This window comes from Talpa europaea, assembly GCF_964194135.1.
Source record: "Talpa europaea genome assembly, chromosome: 1".
Lineage (NCBI taxonomy): Eukaryota > Metazoa > Chordata > Mammalia > Eulipotyphla > Talpidae > Talpa > Talpa europaea.
The window spans coordinates 2,881,146-2,904,744 of NC_140073.1; the positions used below are offsets into that span (position 1 = coordinate 2,881,146).

General features: G+C 61.1%; 2 protein-coding genes across 2 annotated transcripts; one reads left to right on the forward strand and one right to left on the reverse strand.

Moving 5' to 3' along the window:
- Positions 1 to 7,443: 7,443 nt before the first annotated feature.
- LOC311168784 (glutathione S-transferase P 1-like) lies at positions 7,444 to 9,856 on the reverse strand. Its single transcript, XM_084230518.1, has 7 exons — positions 9,846 to 9,856; positions 9,698 to 9,733; positions 9,145 to 9,251; positions 8,955 to 9,042; positions 8,009 to 8,112; positions 7,821 to 7,928; positions 7,444 to 7,669 (listed from the first exon to the last, which is right to left on the reverse strand). Coding segments are annotated over exons 1-7 (633 nt in total). The 5' UTR covers positions 9,847 to 9,856; the 3' UTR covers positions 7,444 to 7,480.
- A 7,255-nt stretch (positions 9,857 to 17,111) lies between these two features.
- On the forward strand, positions 17,112 to 21,490 carry CABP2 (calcium binding protein 2; the record flags this gene model as incomplete). The annotated part of the gene is made up of 6 exons (XM_084249383.1): positions 17,112 to 17,277; positions 19,193 to 19,223; positions 19,986 to 20,120; positions 20,563 to 20,672; positions 20,757 to 20,904; positions 21,465 to 21,490. Exons 1-6 carry the CDS (start codon positions 17,116 to 17,118, stop codon positions 21,488 to 21,490), a joined length of 612 nt encoding a protein of 203 aa, XP_084105509.1. The 5' UTR covers positions 17,112 to 17,115.
- Between the last annotated feature and the right edge of the window lie 2,109 nt (positions 21,491 to 23,599).

A 23,599-nucleotide genomic window follows, 5' to 3' on the forward strand; every position in this document is an offset into this window, starting at 1 on the left:
CAGAAGGCCAGCGCAAAGCCCATCGTCAGCTTGGAGGCTGAAGGGGTCGAAGAGAAAGCCTGCCCAGCCACAGCCAGGAGGCTACAAGGGTCAACCAGAATAGCCACCCAAGGCCCAGCCACAGACTGAAGGCTGCCAGGATTGAACAGGAAGCAGGCTCCAGGCCCAGCCCCACCCTGGAGATTGCAGGAGTTTCCCAGAGGCCAGCCCCAGCCCCAGGCTGGAGGTTGCTGGGGTTGATCAGAATGCCGGATCAAGGACAAACTACAGGCTGCTGGGGTCGAGCAGAGTGCCAGTCCCAGCCCCAGGTTGGAGGTGCCAGGATTGAACAAAGGCTGGGCTCAGCCCAGCCTGCAGGCTGCCAGGTTGACCTGAAGGCAGGCTTTAGCCACACACTGGAGACTTCCAGGGTCAACGAGAATGCTGGACCAAATCCCAGCCCCAGCCTGGAGACTATTGGGGTCTAATAGAAGACCAGTGCCAGCCCTAGCCTTGAGGCTGCCCGGGTCGACAAGAAGGCGACCCCAGCCAGAGCCTGGGGAATAGAGGGACCACCAGAATGCCAACCCAAAGCCCAGTCAAAGCCTGGAGGCTACCAGGGTGAAACTGAAACCAGGCAAAATACCCATGCCAGCCTAGAGGCTGCAGTGTCGGCAAGAAGGCCAGCCCTAGCAATAGCCAGCAGTTTGCCAGGGTGGACCAGAAGTTGGCACCAGCCCAGCCTGGAGGCTTGCTGGTCAACCGGCAGGCCTGCACCAGCTCACACTGGAGGCTGAGGTGCTCCACCAGTAGGCAAGACACAGATAAGCATGGAGGTTTGGGGTCGACCAGCAGACCAGGGCCAGCTCAGCCGGGGGACTGAAGGGGTCGACTGGAGGACTACCCCAGCTTAGCCTAGAGGCTGAGGGGGTAAACAAGTAGGGCAGAAGAGGCTCAACCTGGAGATTGATGTGCAAGACCAGCAGCCCGGCCTAGGGGGTCAGAGGGGTAGGCTGGTCTGCTCAACCTGGACGCTGAGAGGGACGAGCAGCAGGCAGGCCCCAGTTCAGCCTGGAGGCTGAGGGGGTAGAGCAGCAGGAAGTTCCAGGCTCAGCCTGGAGGCTAGGGGGTTGAGCAGCAGGAGGGCCACAGCTTAGCCTGGAGACTGAGGGGATAGAGAGGCAGGCAGGTCCAGGCTGAGCCTGGAGGCTGAGGAGGTCAAGCAGCAGGCCGGCCCAGGTCAATCTGAAGGCTGATGGGGTCGAGCGCCGGGGGGCCCAGGCTCAGCATATAGGCTGAGGGGGTAAAACAGCAGGGAGGACCAGGCCCAGCCTGCAGACTGAGAGGGTCAATAGCCCTGGATCCAGCTCAGCTGGAGGCTGAGGTGCTTGACCAGAGAACTCGCTGAGCTAAACCTTGAGGCTAAGGGGTTGACCAGAGAACTACCCCTGTTCAGCCTGAGCCTGAGGGGGTCAAGCAGAAGGCCAGTCCCGGGTGAACCTGGAGGATGAGGGTGTCAAGCAGAAGGCCAGCCGCAGCTGTGCTTGAGAGTGAGGGGGACGAGTGGCAGGCAGGCCCAGACTAGGTCTGGAGGCTGAGGAGGTTAAGCGGCAGCTGGCCATGGCTTAGCCTAGAGGCTGAGAGGGTGGAGCCCCAGGCAGGTCCAGGCACAGCCTGGAGGCTGAGGAGGTCAAGCAGCAGGCCGGCCTCAGCCCTGCCTAGAGGTTGGGGAGGTCCAGTCTGGAGGCCCAGTCTAGACTGGGGAGACCCCGATCCAGTCTGGAGGCTGAGGGGGTAGATCTGAAGGCTGGCCCCAGCCAGGACTGGTGGCTAAGGAGGTCAGCTTGCAGGCCGGCCCCTGACAAGCCTGAAGGCTGAGGAGGTTGATCTGCAGGCGGGTCCTAGCCTGGTGTGGCGGCTGAGGAGGTCAAACTGCAGGACGGCCCCAGCACACCCTGGAGGCTGAGGAGGTCAAACTGCAGGCCCACATCAGCACAGCCTGGAAGCTGAGGAGGTGACCAGTAGGCCAGCTCCAGCCCTGCCTGGAGGCTGAAGAGGTCCACCTGCAGGACAGCCAGAACCCAGCCTGGAGGCTGAGGGGGTCCAGCTGCAGACCGGACCTAGGCCTGCCTGGAGGCTGAGGAGGATGACCTGAGGATGGCCCCATCCCAATCTGGAAGTTGAGGTGGTCAAATACAGGCTGGCTCCTGGCCTACCTGGAGGTAGAGGAGGTTACCTGCAGGTTGTTCGCAGCCCAGCCTGCAGGCTGAGGAATTCAACCTGCAGGACAACACCAGGGCAGCCTGGAGTCTGAGGACTTTGAAATACAGGCTGGCCCTAGCCCTGCCTGGAGGCTGTGAAGTTCAACCTCTAAACCGGCCCAAGCCCAGCCTAGAAGCTGAGTAGGTTGACATGCAGGCCGGACCCTGCACGCAAGCTAGCAGGCTGAAGAATTCAAACTTCTGACCGGCCCCAGCCCAGCTGGAGACTGAGGATGTCCACCTGCAGTCTGGCCACATCCCAGCCTGGAGCCTGAGGTGGACGACCTGCAGGCCGGCCCAAGCACAGCCTGGAGGTTGCGTAGGTCGACCTGCAAGACAGCCCCAGTCCAACTCAGAAGCTGAGGAGGTCGACCTGCAGGCCTGTCTCATCCTAGCCTGTGCGGTCGACCTGCAGGCTGGCCACTGCCCAGCTCAAGGCTGAGGAATTTGACCTCTAAGCCAGCCCCAGCCCAGCCTAGAGGCTGAGTAGGTTGACCTGCAGGATGGCACAGCCCAGACTGGAGGCTGAGGAGTTTGACCTGCAGGACGGCCCCAGCACAGCCTGGAGGCTGAGGAGGTTGACCCAGCAGGGCAGCCCCAGCCCACCTTGGGGGGTGAAGAGTTCAACCTGCAGTCCGGATGCTGTGGAGGTCGGCCAGCAGGCTGGCCCCAGCCAGCCTGGAGGCTGAATAGGTCAACCTGTAGGCCAGATCACCCAGCCTGATTGCTGAGGAATCTGACCTGTAGGCCGGCCCCAGCCCAGCCTGGGGGCTGAGGAGTTCGACCTCTAAGATGGCCCCAGCCCAGCCTACAAGCTGAGTAGGTCAACCTGCAGGTCAGCCAGACATCACCATGGATTGCTCCAGTAGGTCGGCTCCAGCCAGCTGGCAGGCTGAGGAATTTGAACTTCAGGCTGGCCCCAGCCCAGCCTGGCAGTTGAGAGGTCAACCTGCAGGCCAGCCCCAGCCCATCCTGGAGGCTGAGGTGATCGACGTGAAGGATGGCCCCAGCTGACACTGGAGGCTGAGGAGGTCCACCTGCAGGCCAGCCCCAGCCCAGCCTGGAGGCTGAGGAGGTTGACTTGAAGGCCTGCTCGAGCACAGCCTGGAGGCTGTGGCCGTCGACTGGAGGCAGGCCAAGGCTCAGCCTGGAGGCCGATGGGTCAAACGGCAGGTCAGTCTGTCTCAGCCTGGAGTCTGAGGAGTTGTAGCTGCAGGCCGGCCCTGGCTCAGTTGGAGGCTGAGGGGGTCGAACATCTCAGTCTGGAGGCTGAGGTGGTTGACCAGAGACTCCCTGAACTCAGCCTTGAGGCTATGGGGTTGACCAGAGAACTACTCCAGTTCAGCCCAGAGGCTGAGGGGGTCAAGCGGCAGGCAGGCCTTGGCTCGGCATGGAGGCTGAGATGGTTGAGCAGCAGGCGGTCCCGGCTCAGCCTGGAGACTGAGGGGTTTGAGGGGCAGCCACTCCCTGTCTCAGCCCGGAGGCTGAGGGAGTTGAGCAGTGGGCTGGCCCCAAGTCAGCCTAGTGGCTGTATTGGTGGACTGTCAGCCCAGCCCCAGCTCACCCTGGAGTCCTAGGGGGCCTCTGGCACCTGCCCCAGCTTAGCCTGGAGGCTGAGCCCTCATACTGACAAGCAGGTCGTAGCTCTGCTTGGGGGTGCTGAGAGGGTTGACTAGCAGGTCGGCTCCATCTCAGCTTTGAGGCTGAGGAGGTTGTCCAACAGGCGGCCCCAGCTCAGCCTGTTGGCTGCGAGGGTGGACTAGCAGCCCAGCCCCTGTTCAGACTGAAGAATGAGTTTTACTGGCAGTCAGGCCCTGGCTCAGACTGGAGCCTTGGGGGTCGACTAGTGGGCCCACCCAAGCTCAGCCTGGAGGCTGAGGGGGTGGATCTTAGCTGGTCTCAGCTCTGGCTGGAAGCTGATGGGGTCGACCAGCAGCCAGGCCCCAGATCAGCCCGGAGCTGAGGGGTCAACCAACAGGCCGGTTCTAGCTAAGCCTCGAGGCTCAGAAAGTTGACCTACAGGCCAGCTCAGCCTGGAGCCTGAAAGCAGGCTTGGTTTTGAGGTCTGTGGTCTGCACCCCTCATCCCCCCGTCCACCAAAGGATGCTGTGTGAACGGATGCTGGCCCCTGGATCCCACAGCCCTTCTAACTCCACAGCAGCTGGGGTGGGGGGGGTGGGGAAGATTAGGGGTGCAGTTTGAACCCATGTCAGCTGGGCAACAAACCCTCACTAGTCTTCAAACTGGAAGTAATCCCACTGCCACCCTGTCCTGATGGGCTGGAAGCCCCATCTTCCTCTAAGGGTTTCACCCCCCCCCATAAAATCTGGGGGCTACTGGCCTTTCTGTACCAGAAAATGAAGAGTAGCTCGAGCCCCCACCTGTGGCAGAGCTGTGCTGGAGAGCCCTGGGGCTCGAGTCTGGCTTGGGCCTCCCCCGAGCTGCGTGGTCTCCGGAGGACTGCTCACTGGCCTGTGCCTCCATTTGCTCATCTTAAAAACGGTGCTATTACGAGCATCTACTAGGTGGGTCCTTTTGTGAGGTTTGAGCATGTTCACGTGTGTAAAATGATTCTGCCTGGCTTGGCAGAGGCTCAGGCCCAGTTCCCTGTCACCTCCACAACAGGAGGGGCTGTAAGCCTCGCCCCCAGCTAGTCACCCGCTTACCCCTTAACTGCCCAAACAGGAGTCCTGCCACTCCCTGGAGGCCCTGCTGTCAGCTGCAGGGAGGTGCTTCCCTCCGCTTTCTAGGGTCACAGAACTGCACCTTCAAAATATGCAGCCCTGGGCCTCCCCTGGTGGCGCAACGGTTGGGCGCTGGACTGTGAAGCTGCCCGCAGCCTCTGCAGCGCCGGTTCAATCCCTGGCCACCGGCAAGGGTCCCACATGGCGCACAGACCTCTCCTGCCATCCGCTGCTCCCCTCAGCAGTGTACTTCGTCAGTCTGCCTGTTCTGTTCTCCACTCTGGCTCTGGTAAATTCTCTCACCCTCCTGCTCTTCTGACTGTACCCAGTGTTTGCATAAATAAAAAAATAAATAAATCTTTAAAAAAAAACAAACATGCAGCCCAGTCACCCTGAAGGATATGGAAGTGATGGGTTGCAGGGAGCTTTCAAAAGAGGGACTCCCTCTCTGTTGCCCTGGGCCCTGCAGGAGGCCCTGTCCTTGCCGACCATGACCACCGTCATGTCTGCCTGTGCGGAAACCACCGAGGCTTCCGGCTGCCCGCCCTCCTCACCTGGACAGGACTGGGAGTTGGACCCCCATGGGACAAGGGACGCCGGGCCGAGGAGGCTCACAGGCCCTGGTGCAGAGTTATGAGCCCCCCAGGACAGCAGCACCCCCACCCCAGGTGTGTCTCTGCCCGGGGATGGGTAGGTGCAGGCTCTCCCCTTCCTCAGGGACACCTCTGCGTTTCCCCCCAAAGAGATCCGCTCCCTCCTCCAGAACCCCAAACTGCCACCAGCCCCCAAAGCTTGCACATAAGACCTTCCCCTGGGGCCTCTGCTGGTGGCCTCAGGGGGCAGAGGTCCCTTAATGGCAGCTGGGCCCCAGGAGGCCATCTTGGCCCACCCTGTACTTGCTCAGTGACTCTGGCAAGTCCAACCCGCTTTCCCAGCCTCAGTTTCCCTATCAGCGAGGGTGTTAAGGTACGTGATCCCCAGGATCACTGAGCATTCACAAACACTCCTAAAAGTCCTCTTCCACGTCATTTCTCCTGCTCAAAAACCTACAGTGGCTCCCCAGTGCCCGAGAATCAACATCCCTCCTTGGTCTGGCAAACAGGGCCTCCAGAGTGCTCCACAGTGCCCTGCCCGCTCCCCCCAAGAGGCTCCAGCCCAGGTCTGCCTTCTCCTCTGGCCCCCACACCCCTGCCCCTTCTTCCCTTCCCATGGCCCACCCTGGGAAAGCCTGGGGGTCCCTCAGACCTGGGTTTGGGCTCCGGGGCTCTTGTTTAATGAGCTATGTGGCCGAGGGCCAGTTGCCTCACCTCTGTGCGTGGGGCTCCTCCCCAGGTCACAGGGAATCATTCCCCAGTGCCCAGTGCGATGGGCCCCAGGTTGGTGAACTCACAGAGGCCCCTGAAAGGGGGTTGATGGGAGGGAGAGCGACAGGAGTGGGGGTGGAGGACAGAGGCAGAGAGAGGTGGGCGAGAGGGGGAGAGAGGGAGGGGGAAGGGGGCGGCCCCCCCAGAGAGCTGTGTGGCAGGTCAGCTCTTGTTCTGACAGGGACAGGTGAGTCAGTCACCTCACCTGGGTGCTGAAGGGAAATGAGCTGAATCTGGCCTCTAACCTCACAGGAGGCAGCTGGGCCCACCAGCACCAGGAGGGCAGAGCTGAATACAGGGTGGAGCCCCAGGCACTGGGGCTGTGGAAGGGAGCAGGCACCGCCGGCTGGAGGAGGGGTGGAGAGCGCCGGGGTGGAGAGAGCTCACAGGGAAAAGCCTGGGCAGTAGTGGACGGCTGTGTGGAGGGGAGAAGCTCTGTAGCTCTGAGGACAAAGGGGCAGGGGCATGGGAATGTTCTGGAGAGCGGGAGTTCAAATTAGGGAGGGCCTGGCAGGCTTGGCAGGCTGTGGACTTCGCCCAGAGGGCAGCCAGGAGCCGTTGGGAGCTTTGCAAAGGGAGTGCCTGGCATTCTGGGGTGTCTGGCTCTCCACTGCCTGATAAGCCTGCAGGAGGTGGCTGGAGGGGGCGGCCTGTAAGAGAGACGGGTTGGGGCCAGCAGGCAGCTGGCAGTCCTTGGGGTGGGGGGAGGTCTGGCTGGCAGGCAGAGGGAGGCCACGCAGAGCTCCAGGAGGGTCACATAGGAGAGGTAACTTGGAAGCACAGAAACCCCCCAGAGTCACTCCCAGGTGTGGGTAGACCTGGTGACAGAATCCAGCACTGGAGGGCAGGGACTGTGCTACATTTAAGACTTCCCTTTCCTCAGGTTGAGATGGTTTCCCCAGTGGCTATAATCACAGGTGTCCCTGTGAGGTTCACCCCCTCCAGCAGGAAGTCCTCCAGGGAGTACCCTATGGCCTGGAGTCCCATCTACCTCCCCGTACTCTGGATGCCTATTGTCTCCTAGTAGGTCCAGGGCCTGGACCCACAGCCTGGCCATCCCCCTCCCGAAGGCAGACTGAGAGGGGGCAGTGGGTCCCCTGTGCTCACCCAGCCCCTCTGTAGCCACAGCACAGTTTTCCTCTCATGTTTATTGGTTCCCAAGGGCAGCCCCACCCAGAGGAGGCCAGTGGGCTCAGATCTTGCGGCTTCCAAAGACAGGGCGGTTCACGTGCTCAGGGGAGGCCAAGAAGGCCTTGAGCTTGGGCCGGGCGCTGAGACGGGCCACGTAGGCTGAGAGCAGGGGGAGAGAATCCAGGCAGCCGGGGGCCAGGACCTGGTGATTCAGCAGCAAGTCCAGCAGGTTGTAGTCGGCGAAGGAGATCTGCAGGGCAGGGAGGGGTCAGGAGAGACAGGCAGCGAGGGGCTGTGGGAGCCCGAATACAGCTGCTGCAGAGCAAGAGTCAGGCCCCGCCCGGGACCTCAGTTTGTTCTTCTGAGAAATGGAGCTGCCATGGGCTAGACCTAGTACGCACCTGGTCACCCACAATGAAGGCCTGGCCCCCCTGGTTCTGGGCCAGCAGGGTCTCAAATGGCTTCAGGTAGCCTGGCAAGTCCTGGACATACTGGGCCTTGCCCTCCTCCTGTGAACGGGAGAGGCCCCAGTTGGTGGCACGCGTGTCTGGGCACAGAGCCCCCCCGGCCTGGCCCGAGGCCCACGCACATAGTTGTGGTGGATGAGGTGGCTGCAGCGCCGGCGGAGGTCCTCCACGCCGTCATTCACCATGTCCACCTGCGCCGCCTCCCGCGGGTCTCTGCCGTAGAGCCCTGGCCAGCAGCCGAGTGGGTCAGCCTCCTCGTGTTGGAGGCCTCCACTCCACAAGCCCACTTTCCTCGGTGACACTCCCAGTGCCCAGGACTCAGAAATTCCCTGCTCTAATGCTCCCAAGCCCCTTGCCCCAGGCCTGTGCCCTGAAAGGTTGGACCAAACCCTGGTGGGCGCCTCTCTAGGTGCAAGAGGTAGCTGTCTGTGGGACCCCAACATGCTGTGCATGCTGGGGTATCCACACACCGTGCAGGGTGTGGGGGCTTGGGAGAAGGGCGGCAGGCCACAGCCCACTCGGGCCCTGCAGAAGCAAGGCCAGGCCTGGGCTGGGCTGTGCCTGCTCCCCTGGCTCCTTCATCCTACTGGGACCTGGGATTTTCTCAACCCTCCAAGCTGGTGAAAGAAGAGCAGTCACCTACCTAAGCCAAGTTCCTGCCACCCTTGAATCAAGGCTGCAGGCCTGGCCCCTGGGAGCGTGAATTTCCCATATTCAGCTGAGCCTGGGCAGGGGGGTCTGTCTGGAAACCTCTGGCCCAACAGACAGAGGCCTCCAGCCCATACCTGCATACACCTGTGGGGGCACACCTGTGGGGGCACACCTGCTGGGACACACCTGCGGGGGCACACCTGCTGGGACACACCTGCGGGGGCTAGCTGGCGCTGATGGCTGGTCCAGGGGCATTGGCACCCCAGCCCCACACCCTTCCTAGAGCTCAGGCCCAGCATCCTGTGTACGGGCATCTGGTCTACCCTCCAGCCTGGCAGGATCTGCTGGCCACAGGTGTAGCAGCTCAGGCCCCAGGATGCTGGACTCGCCCTGCTGCCCCGGGGCCCCAGCACTCACCCAGGGAGCGACCCAGGTGCCGCAGGATGGCATTGGACTGGTACAGGGTGAGGTCTCCATCCTGGAACTTGGGGAGCTGCCCGTACAGCTGGGGGCAGCACAGGTCCGTGAGGGGTGCTGAGTTCTGCTGCCCCCACCCTGCTTCACCCAAAGGCCCAGCACCTGCCCCTACCCACGGGCAGCCACTCACACAGGAGGCCTTGAGAGGGCCCTGCCGCCAGGCATCCTTGGTCACCACCTCCTCCTTCCAGGTCTGGCCCTGGTCGGCCAGCAGCATGCGCATGGCCTCGCAGCGCCCTGGCGGGGAGACAGCGTGTGGGGACGCAGACCCCAGCCTCACTGCACCCCGGGAGGGGGGAGGGCGCAGCACCCAAACCCCGACTTTAGAGCCATCTAGGGGGAGGATGGACCGGGGAGGAAGAGGGGAGGCCATGGCCCCAACGAAATGTTGAAGAGGGGGCAGAGACGGAGACCCCAGGTGCGGGCCACACCGTGCCCAGGATGAACAGGTTCGGGGTGCGGCCGGGGTGCGGCGAGGATGCTGTCACCACAGAAGCGGGTCCTGACCCCGCCGCGGCCCGCCCCCCGGAGTCCGGGCCCGACCCGCGACCCCAGGCCCGTCGGGGTCCCCGCCCTGCGCCCCCCTCCCCCGCCTCGCGCGCAGGCGGGCACCGAGGCAGCAGCCTGCGCATCCGGTTCGGGCCTCGCGCGCCCTTCGCCCTCCTGAAGGAGCAGCGCCGCACCTCGGGCGGGGAAGTACACGATGGTGTAGGGCGGCACTAGGAGAGACGGACAGACAGACAGGCTGCGTGAGGACCCCAGGGCGGGCAGACCCCGAGGAGAGGGGTGACAGCCGGGGCCCGCCCCCCACCCTGTCGCGACCCAACTCACTGGAGGGCGGTGAAGTCCGGAGCAGCAGGAAGCGGGGCGGAGCCCGCGGGCCCGTATTTATGGTTCTGCTGCTCCCGCCCCGCCCCGGCCCCGGAGTGCGCCCGCGGGGAGCTCGGGGCGGGGCTGGAGCCGGCGGGACCGGCCCTAAAAGGAAGCAGCAAGGACCGGGCTTGAGAGAGGACTCGGGCTCGGCAACTGCCTCCGAGCCGCCCGGCCCGGCTGCCTGCGGCCCAGCTGGGGAGCCTGCGGCGTCTGCAAGGAGTTGCCTGAGCGCGCTGAGGATCTCTGCAAAGGGAACCGGCCCCGGAGCCTGGCGAGCGCGCCCACCTGAGGCTGCTCGTGCCCTGAGGAAGCGAGGCGGGGCTGCCGGCCGGCGCTGACCCCCGCCCTCCGGGAGCGGGGTGTGGCAGCAGTGTCAGTATCTTGGCGTGGACGTACTTGAGGCTACTGTTTTGGAAGCACCCGTTTCCAAAAGCTGCTTTGAGATTTTTTGGGGGGAGGGGAGTCACCGCATTTTTCCAGGGCACACTCGTTTCTTAGCACCAGACCAGCTGGTCCTGACTCTTGGCTTGCACCCCTTACTTGGGACCTGGGAGTGTTATAGGACAGGGAGAGGGGCAGCCCAAACCCCGCAAACCTGCCTATTCTACATGGGTTCTGCCATCCGCCGCATCAACACAAAACACATGAGACTTTAATGGGAAGGAACTTTAATAAAACTAGGAAACAATACAGGAAAGGCAAAGAGTCTAGTTTCTAAATGAAGCACCCAAAGTGACCCGTCCCCTCGTGGGTCAAAGTCCATCCATATGGGATCGGCCCAGAACAAGGCCCCAAAGCCTGCCACAAGTCTAAAGCACCTTCCAGTGGGGACCCACAGAAAAGGGTCACAAACAGCCGGACAAGCCCGGAAGGAAAAGAGCAAAATCAACATCAAGATAAAAGCTGCCATGGTCACCTCCCCACGGGTCTCACCCACATCTGTGTCACCCAGTCCACGACCACAAGACAAGCGCAGTTTCTTCACGTGTCTCTAGGCTCCACGCGCCTCCTCCAGGTCTCCTGGCTCCATCCTGCTCCTTCCTTAGTCTCTTCTGCAGCTTCCCTTCTTCCTCCTCAGCTCTCCCCTCCCTTGGGTGGGGCAGGGAACCTGGAACCTCCCCCTTTCCTGGGGACCACCCTGTTACAGGAGAAGGGCACTCACTTAATTCTTAGCTTTGGTTAACACCTGCCTGCAGGGCGGTGACTTTGGAGGAGTTGGCCACAGTTGGCGTCACACAGCCTCCGCTCCTCCCCACGCCAAACACACACAGCTCCACAGAGGACCCAAATGTGTCCCCGGTAGGCACTCAATAAATGCTCGTTGCATGAGTGGATGCAGTGTCAATAGACATATCCATTTACACACGGTCTTTCCAAGAGGACAATGCGAGGAAGCCCCGAGGGGTGCAGGCCTGTTGAGAAGGTCACATACATTGCCACCCTCAGACTTGGCCCTTCTGTGCCCCGTTTTATTTTTATTTTTTTAGGTTTTATTTATTGGGCCTCCCTGGTGGCACGGGCGGTTGAGCGCGGTGCTGTGAAGCTGTCCGCAGCCTCTGCAGTGCTGGTTCGATCCCCGCTGACCTCGGAGCAACCCACATGGTGGGCAGACCTCTCCTGTTTCGCCCACTGCTCCCCGCTCTGTCTCCGGTGACTCCTCTCACCCTCCCGTGCATCTGGGCTGTGCCCCGGCTCTTGTATAAATAAAATTTAAAAATTTTATTTATTTATGCATACAAGAACCGGGGTACAGGCCAGAGGTGCAGGAGGGTGAGAGGAGTCACCGGAGACAGAGCGGGGAACAGAACAGGCAGACTGACGAAATACACTGCTAAGGGGAGCAGTGGGTGAGTCACTGGCCGGCCGGGGATCACTGCGGATTGCTTCATAGTGAGGTGCTTAACCCTTGTTAACGGGAACTGCTAAGCAAATGAAAACTTTCCTGTTTCCTGCTAGAGTCACAGGCCTGGTGCAGTAAATAATACAAAGTGTAAACAACAAGTTTGCTTCCTTAATAAGCATATCTAAAGGCGGTGACATTCTCACATGGTGGGACCACTGGCAGGATGCTGGGCCATCCTCAGATAGCTGCATTTTCCCTCTTTTGTCAAGAACTTTTGTCCTCACTGACCGATGTTATCAACGGAAGACTGTTATGTATAAAAGAGACCCTTTGTCTCTAGACCGGTGCTCAGACCTTACAGGACTGCCCAGGTCTGGGACCTCATGCACAAGTAATGAAGCTTCTCCTGACCTCACCATTCCTGAAGTACGGCTTGTTCTTCCCTTGCCTGGGTAAAAGGCTAGAATTTATTTCTGCAACACTTGCGCCACCAGGGAGGCCCTGAGCCTCGTTTTATAGAGCAGGAAATGGAAGCTCAGAGGTTAAGGGACTTCCCCAAGGTCACACAGCAGGAAACAGGATTCAAACCCAGGGCTGGCTGGCCTGGGCCTCACATTTCCTCCACATCCTTTCTGCTCAAGGTTTTAGTTTCCAAATGTTTGTGGACTGAGTCTGAGGGCTTGGTGCATGCGAAGAAAGACAGGCGGGAAGGTGCCGGAAGGTGCAGAATCTGCGTGTCTGTCCCACAGTGCAACGCTTACCTCCCCACAGGCACATCTGGCTCCCCAGCCCCTGTGCTCCTGCCCTTCACTGACCCACCCCTGGGGCTCACTGTGGTGCTGTGGGCTTCCTCCGGAACTGGGGCTTGACTGAGCTGGAGGTCTCAGCATGGGCTTCTAGTCAAAACTACGAGGAGGAAGCTGTCCTTCCTGGGTGCACAACCACCCACCCAAAGCACAGGGAAAACCAAGCACCCCAATCAGGAGCATCCCTAAGCCTCTTAGAGTCCACAGCTGCCTGGGGCGGAGGGTGAGGAAGGGGGGAGGGAGCTGGGTTCTCATCCCTGCCTCACAGCTAGAGGAACATCTGCCTGCCCGGCACTTAGCAGCTGATGAATTCTTTCTTCTAAATAGTCTCACTTCATCTCCACACACCCTGGGAAGGAGCGAGTTTGTTCCCATAGTACAGACAGGACACCAAGGCTTGGAGAGGAGCCTGCTCCCTTTATGTGCAAGTAGCAACACCACCACCACCACCCCCCACCCCCCCACCCCCACCCCCATCCATCAGGCCAGCTCTTGCCAGCTCACCCTCGCCAGCCATCACACTCACTTCCCGGGGCACGCTGGTTCCTAGGACAGCTTGGCACTGCGCGGTGGTGTTTCAGGTGTCTGCTGTACCCTCGGCTCTCTGGCTCCACAAGCCCAGCCTGTGATCAAGGAGCACCCCCCAGGAGCACCCCCAAGCGCCAACCCATCTTTATATCAGCACCCGTCTTTGGCAGGGTTTCAGTATGTATAGACAGCCTTATTGCTACAAACATTCACCGTTATAAAGTGCCCATCCCGTGGTTTTTAGCATAACTGGTGCACTAAACCTCTGCCACGATCGAATTCCAGAGAGAAGCCTGGTCCTCTTTAGCAGCCACTCCTCCTTCCCGCCCCACCCACTGTACTTTCTGCCACTTTGGGTTTGCCTAGTGTGGACATCTCACACGCGTGGACTCACATCTGTGTCCTTCATGTCTGGCTGCTTTCACGGAGCCTCAGGTCCCAAGGTTCACCCACGCTGTGGCCATGTCAGCACGTTGTTCCTTTTTATGGCCTGGCAATTCCCATCGCAGAGGTGCACACCTTGTGCTTACCTGTTCACCCACACAGTGGTGGACACCTGAGGGTGGTTTCATTTGGGGGCTGTTATGCATACGCCTCTGTGACCATTTGTGCACAAACGTTTGTGTGTACTTTGTTTTTGTGTTTGTGTTTGTGTTTGTTTTTGTGTTTGTGTTTTCAATTTCCTTGGGTATATACCTGAAGTGGAATTGCTGGGTTCCATGCAAACTTATCTTGGGGAACAACCAAATTCTTTTCCAAAGAGGCTGTGTCATTTTATAAACTCAGTGGCAGCATCGGAGGATTCCAACTTCTCTGCAGCTTCACCAACAATTGCCGCCATCTCTCTTTTTCACTTTAGCTATCCTCGTGGGCATGAGTGGCATCTCAACCTACCTAGTTCTGTGGATGGTGGTCACAGGTGCCGGGCACTGGTTCAGCTTGCGAGGAACACAATGGAGAAGCAGCTGTCAGAGGAACCAGAGCTCAGAGTCGGGGGACAGGCATGGTTTTCACTCATGCATCAATCAGGGGCTTCAGGCAATGAACGGGCTGGACACCGCAGGGACACCAAGAAAGGTACGATATGGTGCCCAACCTAATGGGCTCTTCTCATGAAGAATATGACCTTCACCAGCAATCTGCCCTCCCAAAAAACTATCCTTGCCCGTCGACTTAAACACCCCTCTACCCAGTCACCCCCCCCATCCAACAACCAAACATTCAGCTAGCAGCCCCTCAAAACATCTGCCTGTCCATTCATCCGCCCATCCACCCAACCACCCGTTTACCCACCCAGTCTTGCTCTACCTGCCAATCCACTCATCATTTCATCCACCCATTCATTCACCCACCTATCGAGGAAGTCACCCATCCATCTGCCATTTAACCACTAGCCCATCAAATCATCTACCTGTACTCCCATTCAGCCAGCCACCTACCTGTCCATCCATCCATCTTCCCGTCTACCCATGCAACTATCCATCCACGTGTCCGTGCATCTGTCTGTCCATCTATCCATCCAGCCATCCTTCAACCACCAATTATTCAAACACCAGCCTATCAAATCATACACCCATCGATCCACCCACCCATCTGTCTATGCCTCCGTCAGCCATTGACCCGCCTGGACATCCTGGATACTGGAGTTGGGACCCCAATTTGGCTAACTCAGGCTGGGCAAGTTAGGGCACCAAGATACCCTGGATGCTGATAATCGAACATGGGCCAGAAGGACTTTCCCAGCCAGGCTTTCTCCACCTAGACACAAAGCCTTTGCTCCTTGATGGAGAAGCTTCTGCTCTCTCCCCTGACCAGTCACAGCCCCCACTCCATCGGCTTACACTTTGGGGCACACATTTCTCAGCATGCCCTGCTGTCTTAGATAGTTATTTGGACATGGAATCATTCATTACATGTGGCGTCCACCATTTTTTGAGGCTTCTCTGTGATCCAGGAAACTTCAAGATCCTTTATCATTTAATTTTCACAAAGGCACCACCAGGCAGATACTAGATCAACAGTATCTAGATTCAGACAGAGAAATGAAATATCTTTTTTTTAAAGGTTTTTTTTAAAAAAAGATTTATTTATTTATGCATACAAGAGCTGGGGTACAGGCCAGGATGCGGGAGTGAGAGGATCCACCAGAGACAGAGTGGGGAGCAGAACAGGCAGACGGACTGAAATCCACTGCTGAGGGGAGCAGCGGGGAGACAGGAGAGGTCTGCTGCGCCATGTGGGTTCCTTCCTCCCTGGCCGGCTGGGAATCGAACTTGTGTCGCAGAGGCTGCGGAATGCTTCATAGTGTGGCGCTTAACCCCTTGTGCCACCAGGGAGGCCCAGAAGTGAAATATCTTGCCCAGAGTCACACAGCGAGTCTAGAGCGAACCCAGCCCCTGGGCCCTTCCTGAGAAGTGCAGTCTCTGAGGGGCTGTTGCAGAGAGGGAGGCGTGTGCTGCTGGCCTCCAGATGGGGCTGAAGGACGCTGAAAGCTGAACCTCCCAATGGTCAGCGTCACTAGTCACAAGGAGTCCTTGACCACCTGACCAGTGTCCTCTGGCCTTGCCCCTAGTCTTCCGGCAGACCCGCAGCCTGCTCAGGGCTATGTGGCGGCTGTTCCCTTCCCGGTGCCACTCACATCATCCTGGGTCCGAGCCACACGTCACTTCCTCAGCCCCGTCACAGCAAGGTCCCTATTCTCCTCCCCTTATTGGCCTCTTGGGCTCTTCCTGCCGGTCCCTTCCATGGTTGTCCTGGATCTGCCGGATGGGCATCTCCCGCCAGGTGGGATATTCCAGGAGGCAGGGACTGGCACCCAGAAGGGCACACGGCAGGTGCCGACAAACACCTGTGAACCCCAGCCCCTCTGAAATCTCACCCACCCCGCCCTCCCCCACTCTCTCCAGAGGCTGCTGACCCTTGCTCCTCCAGAGGCCGCTGCCCAACATGCCCAGCAGACCCAGCACATGGACACTCGAGCTCCTGCTGCTTGGCCAGGGACCCCAGGGCAGGCGCGGGTTACAGCGGACGCAGTGCCTGGGCAGTGGCTTCATTCCTGTGCCTCTTCCATGAAGGCTCCCGGTGCCCTGTCTGTGCCCCCAAACCCTCAGAGACTGTGAACCTCTCTTGAGCTAGGGCCTGGGAGCCAGGCCCCCAGGGCAGTCAGTCTGTCCCGCGACCCTGCGGCTGGCCTGGGCGTGGTCCCGCGTGAATGGACGGCCGCGCTGCGGCAGAGCCACTGGCTCAGGTGGCCGGCGCCGGTGGGATCTTGTTCCCTCGGACAGAGTCTGCTGTGGGGGGGACGGGGCAAGTGAATAAATCATGAGGGGCCTGGAGCGGAGCGGGGGCAGGACGCTGACCTCATTCGGGGAGGTGAGGAGCGGCGACCAGGCGGTAAGCGGGCTGTGGGCACAAGAAGGAGGCCCGAGGCCAGCGGGGGGCCCTCCCCACCCACCTCCACCCTTTCCCCTGAGAAGCAGGAGGGAGGAGGCCCCAGAAGCTAAGTGGGAGGTGCTGGCGGGGGGGGGGGGGGGAGGCGCGGAAGAGCAGAGGCCTCCAGCTCTGGGTGGGGGGGCGCCCCCCCTGGAGGAGGGATAGTGGGGTGAAAAGGGAGAGCGCGGTGGACAGACAGACAGAGAGACAGACCGGCTTGAGACGGCCTGCGGGAGCAGCGGGAGGAACCGGCGGGGAGATGAGTGAGAGCAGGTCAGACGGCCCACGGGGTGCAGCTGGATGGAGGCGGGCGGGCGCAGAGCGGGCGCAGAGCGGGCACGGCGGGGCAGAGCCCGAGGCCGAGGGAGGCGGGAGGTGCCGACTCCGCGAGCCAGGCAGGCACCTCCGGGGGACCGGGCCTGCAGGGACAGGGACAGTCTGGCCAGCGCGAGGGCTGGCGGGTGAGGGAGGCTAGACTGACAGGGGTGGCTGGGGTACTCCCAGGGACCCTGTGGGGCGCACACCCCCAGCCACCCGCTAAGCCACCCCTCCCTCAGGAGCAGAGCGACCTGAGGGGCGGCGTCCCTCAGCGAGCAGGAGGTGGCAAGCCCTTGTCTCCATGGCCCACCCCCAGGGCCCGGCAGATGACAGCCAACCCATGGGGGACCCCAGCCCCCATGAGAGCACCCCAGGGCCCAGCCGGGCCCCCACCAGCCCGGCAGCCGCCAGACGGGCACTCCTCCGGGAGCTCGAAGCTGAGGTGCAGGCAGCCTACGGGCAGGTAAAGGGGGCAGGGCATGGGGCTGGTCTTAGCTTTGGGGACCCCATACCCTAACTGAGGCCCATACAGGGCAGACACAGAGCTCAACCCAAGGAGGAGACTCTGTATGTGCAGGAGGGAGGCTGGACACGCCCCCACCTCTGTCCTCACAGAGCCCCTCGCCAGCCTGCGGCACCCCGCATGGGTGCTCCAGCTTCTTGCCTGAGCACAAGGCGGGGCTAGTCCAGGCTGAGGGGGGACTCTGAGGTGAGAGCCAGGGTCCTGGTGGGGATGGTGGGGCGGGCAGGGGCTCCCTGCATTCCGGGCTTCCAGTGGCGGGAAGGGCCTGCATGTTCCTACCACTTGGCGTCGTCTGCCCCCCAACCTGGCCCCTCGGGCCCCTGGAGTCCTCTTCCCAGGCCCAGACCCTGCTCCAGAGGACTTCCAGTCTCTCCCGATTGGACGCAGATGGGGTCGGGAGGCACTGGAGAGGGTGTCTGGAAACCCCCCAGGAGCGAGCATGGGAAGGCTGCGCCTTCCGGGGGCCTGGGGCCCAAGTGGCCCCCTCATCAGCAGAGATGCTCAGAGAGAATCCTGGATGAGGACCCAAGCCCCCATGCCCAGGTCCCCTGCCTGCCCACCCGCCCCAATCTTCCCCATAAAGCCCCCCAGGAAAACCCTGAGTGTTCCCAGGCTTCCTGAGAGCTGCGAGGGGCTGGCGGGCACCCACAGAACTTGCTGAGGCCCAGTTGTGGGCGGCCCCCAGGACTCCAGGCCTGCTATGGTTCTGGGGCACATGGGCAACCGTGCCAGGTGACCCTGACACCAGGGACTTACAGTAGAAGGGCTGAAGGGCAGATGTCGAGGCCAGGAGGTCAGGCTGGACCCTGGAGGGCGTGGGCAGTGCCCTAGAGGGCCTGGGGCTGGGGTTAGAGGTGGGGAGGCATAGATGGGGGGTTCCCACTTCCCCAGATGTATATTTTTCCCTGGAGGCCCCAGACTCTGACCCATCCCCGTCATGGCTCCCCCAGACCCTGGAGCCTCAGATCCCGCAGCCGCCCGTCTGACGGCCTGTCCTGCCACAGGTCTCTGGTCTCTATGGGCCCGTCCAGACCAGGGAGACAGAGCTGGAAGGCCAGGGGCTCCTGTGCCTCTAGCTTGCAGAGTGACCTTGGCCTAGTCCCTCGCCTTTTCTGGGCCTAGAGTATTGATGGGTGAGCCCCCCCATGTCCTGCGTCCCTTCCAAAGATAGGAGAAGCCAGTGAGTGGTGGCTGCTGCCCAGCTCATGGCCAGCTCTGCTGCAGGCTGGCTGCCACAGGCCTGGCTCCCCCCGGGGCGCTCCTGCTACAGCCCTGGCCCCAAGGAGCAGGGTAGGGTCCTAGGCCAGGCATCCAGGGCTACTCGGCGCTCAACAGCCTGGTGGGGCCCGCCTGCATCTTCCCGCGGCCCAGCATCGCCGCGGCCCAGCTTGCATATATGGCCGCCGCCTGCCGCCCGCGCGGTGTTGCCCTCCTGGAGTGGGGAGGAGCGGATTGCGTGGGACATCCGAGCAAAGGCACGCATACCGCACATCTGGGGGATGGAGGCAGAGAAGGCAGGAGAAACAGACATAAGCTCAAATGTGAGGGAGACTCAGGAAAGAGAAGAGGGCAGAGAAATGTCAGACAGCCACCACGGGAGGCGGCAGGACCCCAGGAGGCAGAGCAAGAGATACTGGGCTCCCCAGGGCCACGCCTGGCAGAGGGCGCTCTGTGTCTGAGGCAGGGAGGTTTGGCCCCAGAGAGGCCGTGCAGGTGGCCGGGAGGGAGCCCCGCTGCCCAGGCTGGCCAGCAGGAATGGGCGGGAAGAGTCGGGTCTGCGCTTATAGGGGGTGGGGTGGGGAGTCCCGAAGACCAAGAAGGCCCAGGGAATTCCTAACACCTTGTGCCCTCTCAGGACCGGGAACTGCGGCCAGAGGAGATTGAAGGTAAAGTGGGGAAGGAACTGGAGGTCTCGGGAGGGGCGGGCATAGGGTGAGCACCAGGCGGGGCGGGTGGGGGGCAGAGAACACCAGGTGGGGGGCTCAGCAGTCTCCAGAAGGCCCCAGGGAACGTGTGAGGGGAGATGAGGACATGGCCGAGCCGGGAGGGGCTGGCGGGTCCCTGCTGTCAGTCCTCTGGTCTCACACGCCAGCCAGGTGGGCCACGGGCCCTTGTTGTATTCATTCAGCAAACACCTCCCAGGGCTGGCTCTGTGCCGGGCCCTGCGCTGAGCACCGGGAAAGGTGGCAAACTGGACAGAGATGGCCCGTGTCCCCAGAGACCGACGTCGATCAGTCAACTCCAAGTACAACCATTACTATAAGTGCTTTCCAGGAAGGGAGCAAATGATCGGAGGGGATCAAATTCAGAGGGAAGACGCCCTTGACCCGGCATAAGGAACAGAGCAGAGAGGACAGTGTTCTAGAACGCGAGCTCCACACACCAGGGACCTGTCTTCCCTTCTCTCTTTCTCCTCTCAGTCACCGCCATGCTCCTAGTGCCTAGAGCAGGCTTGGCACATTGTAAACGCGCCTAACTGGTGGCTGAAAGGCTGAACACAGGAACTCCATGAGCAAAGGCCCTGAGGCAGCAAAGAGAACCTAACGACTGGCAGGCGGGAATGATGGGACCAAAGGGAGACGGGTGAACCGGTCCGGGCTGGGGTCCAAGGGAATGTGGGGACACGAGCGGTCCGCTCTGCCCGCCAGAGCTGCAGGCCGCCTTCCAGGAGTTTGACCGAGACCGTGACGGCTACATCGGCCAGCGGGAGCTGGGCGCCTGCATGCGCACGCTGGGCTACATGCCCACCGAGATGGAGCTCATCGAGATTTCACAGCAGATCAGTATGTGCCCTGGGCCCGCACCCACCCCGGCCCCGGAGGTCAGGGCCAGGGCCGGGCACACAGGCGAAGCACCGCCTGCACCTCGGCCCTTCCCAAGGCCAGGTCTTCCCCCGCGGGGAATCCCACCGGCGCCAGGAGTGGGGTGGGCGAGGACATCACCCCCGCTTTGCAGAGACAAGACTGAGTCTCTGAAAGCGAGGGATGGCCTGAGGCCCCGCGAGCAGGGCCCTGGAGCCAGGTCTGAATCCAACCCCAGGAAGTTTTCAAAGTGATTTCCCGTCCCTTTTGGCCAACTCTGCGCCTTGCTTGGAGGGACACGCAGATGCCCCAGGCCGGGACCGGGAGGAAGGGAAGGGGCGCCCGTGGGCGGGGGAGCAGGGCCAGCAGAGGAGGGCAAGGGCGGGCGGGGGAAGCCCGGGACCGCTGATGGGGTGGCCCCCAGGTGGCGGGAAGGTGGACTTTGAAGACTTCGTGGAGCTGATGGGCCCCAAGCTGCTGGCAGAGACGGCTGACATGATCGGCGTCAGGGAGCTGCGGGACGCCTTCCGGGAGGTGCGCCTGGGGCTGCCGGGCCGCGTGTCTGCTGGGTGGGGGCTCCGAGTGAACGGGTCGGTCTGTGACCCGATGCCACTGCAGTTCGACACCAACAGGGACGGCCGCATCAGCTCGGGGGAGCTCCGGGCGGCCCTCAAGGCCCTGCTGGGGGAGCGGCTCAGCCAGCGCGAGGTGGACGAGATCCTCCAAGACATTGACCTCAATGGGGACGGCCTGGTTGACTTCGAAGGTACCACCCCACGTAGCACCACAAGCCCCGCAAGGTTTTGACAGATAAATGATAAGGGGAGTGTTATCACCGCGTGCCAGGCCCTGCCCAGGGAACCATCACCGCAACTCAGGAGGACAGAACCAGTGCTTTCCCCAGAAGCAGGATAAGAAAGTCAGTTCTTAGAAACCGGGGGTACTTGACAAAGGGAAATGGATGGAGCCAAGATTTGAGCCCAGAATTCAACGCTCCTCTATATTGCATTCTCCGGGGGGGGAAACTGGATAACATCACAAGAACCCAGGGAAATCAGTATGTACAAATTCCTGGAAGTCAGCGCCAAAGTTGTCCCTGAGCTTCCTAGCAGCCAAAGCAAAGAAGAAAATAGGTTCCATTATAAGAGCTTTTTGTTCGTAAACCAAAGTCCCTTCTTCCTGGCCCTGAGGCCTCCCAGAGCCAGGGGACTATTTTGCGGGCCCTGTCCTTGACCCCACACTCTCTCACCCCAAGACCAATAGCTTGGCTTCATCTCTCGGGGGATCCCGAGAGGAGACCTAAAATCCTTGGCCTTGTCCTGGCAGAGTTTGTGCGGATGATGTCTCGCTGAGCCTGCACAGCCACTCTGTGGCTGGGATGTGGGGACCACAGCTGCTAGAAGTCCCTGGAAGTCATCATCTGCAGGGGGATCCCCTGCCCTCCACCTCTGCCTGAGTGCACTGCCCCTCACCCCGACTCCTACACCCCTCCAAGCTCCCTTGACCATCTCCCTTTCTCTGACAATAAAGTGTGTCCAAACCCGGGGAGAGGACTTTCACCTTGTACTTGCTCACCCTGCATGACTCAAAAACTGAACCCCAGGGCCTCCCAGGTGGCGCAGGGGTTAAAGACACAGCGCTATGAAGCTATCGCCAGTCACTGCAACAGGAGTTCGATCCCCGGCCAGGGAGGTGACCCATAAGGCGCAGCAGACCTCTCCTGTCTCGCCCACTGCTCCCCTCAGCAGTGGATTTCAGTGGATTTGTCTGTTCTGCTCCCCACTCAGTCTCTGGTGAATCCTCTCACCCCCGGCACCTCTGGCCTGCACCCCAGTTCTTATATGCATAAATAAATAAATATTTTTAAAAACCCTGACTCCCCCCCCCAAATTAAGTCTCTGGCCTCAAGCCCCCTTGACTGTGAGCTCCCAGGGAGTGGGCCAGGGCCTCCCTGGATCCTCCACCCAGTTCAGAGCAAGTGTCGGCACCGCCCCTGGAGGAGTGAACCCAAAGCCCCTATCCTGGAGCCGGTGTGGGCCCCTCTTCTGAGAGAGGGTCAGCCGGTCCAGGGTGACCTCAGAGGCTGGAGCAGGTGCCGAGGGCTCCTCCCACTCTCTGGCTTTTACTCTTGCGGGGGGCTTGTACTCAGAGCTCCCTTCCAGAATGAACTTAGCGTTCAGCTGGAAGGAGCAAGTTAGCAGACAGGCTCGGCCGTGGCCCCGTCCTGCTGCCCTCAGCCTCCAGGCTGCCCTGTCAGACACCCAGTGAACACAGGGAGGTGAGTGCGTGCCCACTGCCACCTAATGCTCGATCCCCTCCCTGCCCTCAGCGCCCCTCCTTTAGATCCCGGGCTCACCGCCACAACCTGCCTCACCCCTCACCCCTCTCTGCATCCCTAGCTTCAGCTCAGGGTCTGCTCTCTAGGGGCACCAACGGGCGCGCCTCCAACACCACCTGGTCTTTACAGCCCATTTGCCAGGTTGAGAAAAGCAAGAGGCTGAGTTTGAGCGGCGTGCAGAGGTCACGCCTCCCCGCCGCCATCACTCCTTCCAGGCCGCGGCGAATGCTGCCAGACTATCCTTCCCCAGTGTCACTCGGGCTTGCCACTCCTGTGCAGGAACTGACCACGATGCCGTATGACCCCCAGGCTCATCCAGCCCCTTGCCAGGCACAGAGGTCCCAGGGGGGTGGGCAGAAGCCGCGCACACAAGGAGGAAGCAGAGGCGGGGCTAGATGGCACAGGCATGACCTCCCCTGCTTCTGTCTGCTGGAGGGGTGAGCCCTGACCGCCCTGCTGAGGGGCTGGGGACTCTCAGGGCCGGCCCCTGACAGACAGCCTGGGACAGAGGGGGCGGGCGGGCAGTCACCGGAGCCCTGCTCAGCTCGGAGCCTGGACATGGAGATGCCAGGGCTGGCTGCAGCAATTTCAGTGCCACACGCCTGACAGACCCCAATTAATCCCTAATCTTCAGTTAGGCGATCCCTCCTGCCAGTCTGGCAGGTCTAGGGATGAGGAGGAGATACCCTCCCCCCCACTGCCATCTCTGGCTGGCGCAGATGGGCTTGCTGCCTAGGAAGATGTCTGTCCTCTCTGCAGAGGCTGCAGGTGCCAGGGGAAGGCCAGGACGCCACTCCAGGTCAGCCTCCCACCAGCCCTGGGTCCCCAGTTTGGCTGGTTCTGTGCTGGAGGGAGTGGGGTGACTGGCGGGAAGAGCTTGATTGCAGCGTGCCCCCAACTCCCCTAAATCTCATGCATATCCTCCTACCTCAAAAAGATGGCTAGCCTAGAAGTTCAGCAGACAGCTGCAGGAGCAGGCACAGGAAAACCAGGCAGGCAGAGACTGTGCTGAGCTGAGAACCCCTCCCTCATCAGAAGGCCACCCGGCCACCCGGCCCCACCGCCGCCGGTCGGGACAGTCTGGAGCTACAAGATCACCGGGTACTCCAAGAGAAGCTGTAAA

Coding starts and splice junctions, on each gene's coding strand:
- LOC311168784 (XM_084230518.1), bottom strand. Junction 9,043..9,144: donor GCCCTCTCAAGGCCTCCTGT/GTGAGTGGCTGC, acceptor TGCTGCCCCCAG/CTGTACGGGCAGCTCCCCAA. Junction 7,670..7,820: donor CCTTCATTGTGGGTGACCAG/GTGCGTACTAGG, acceptor CCTGCCCTGCAG/ATCTCCTTCGCCGACTACAA.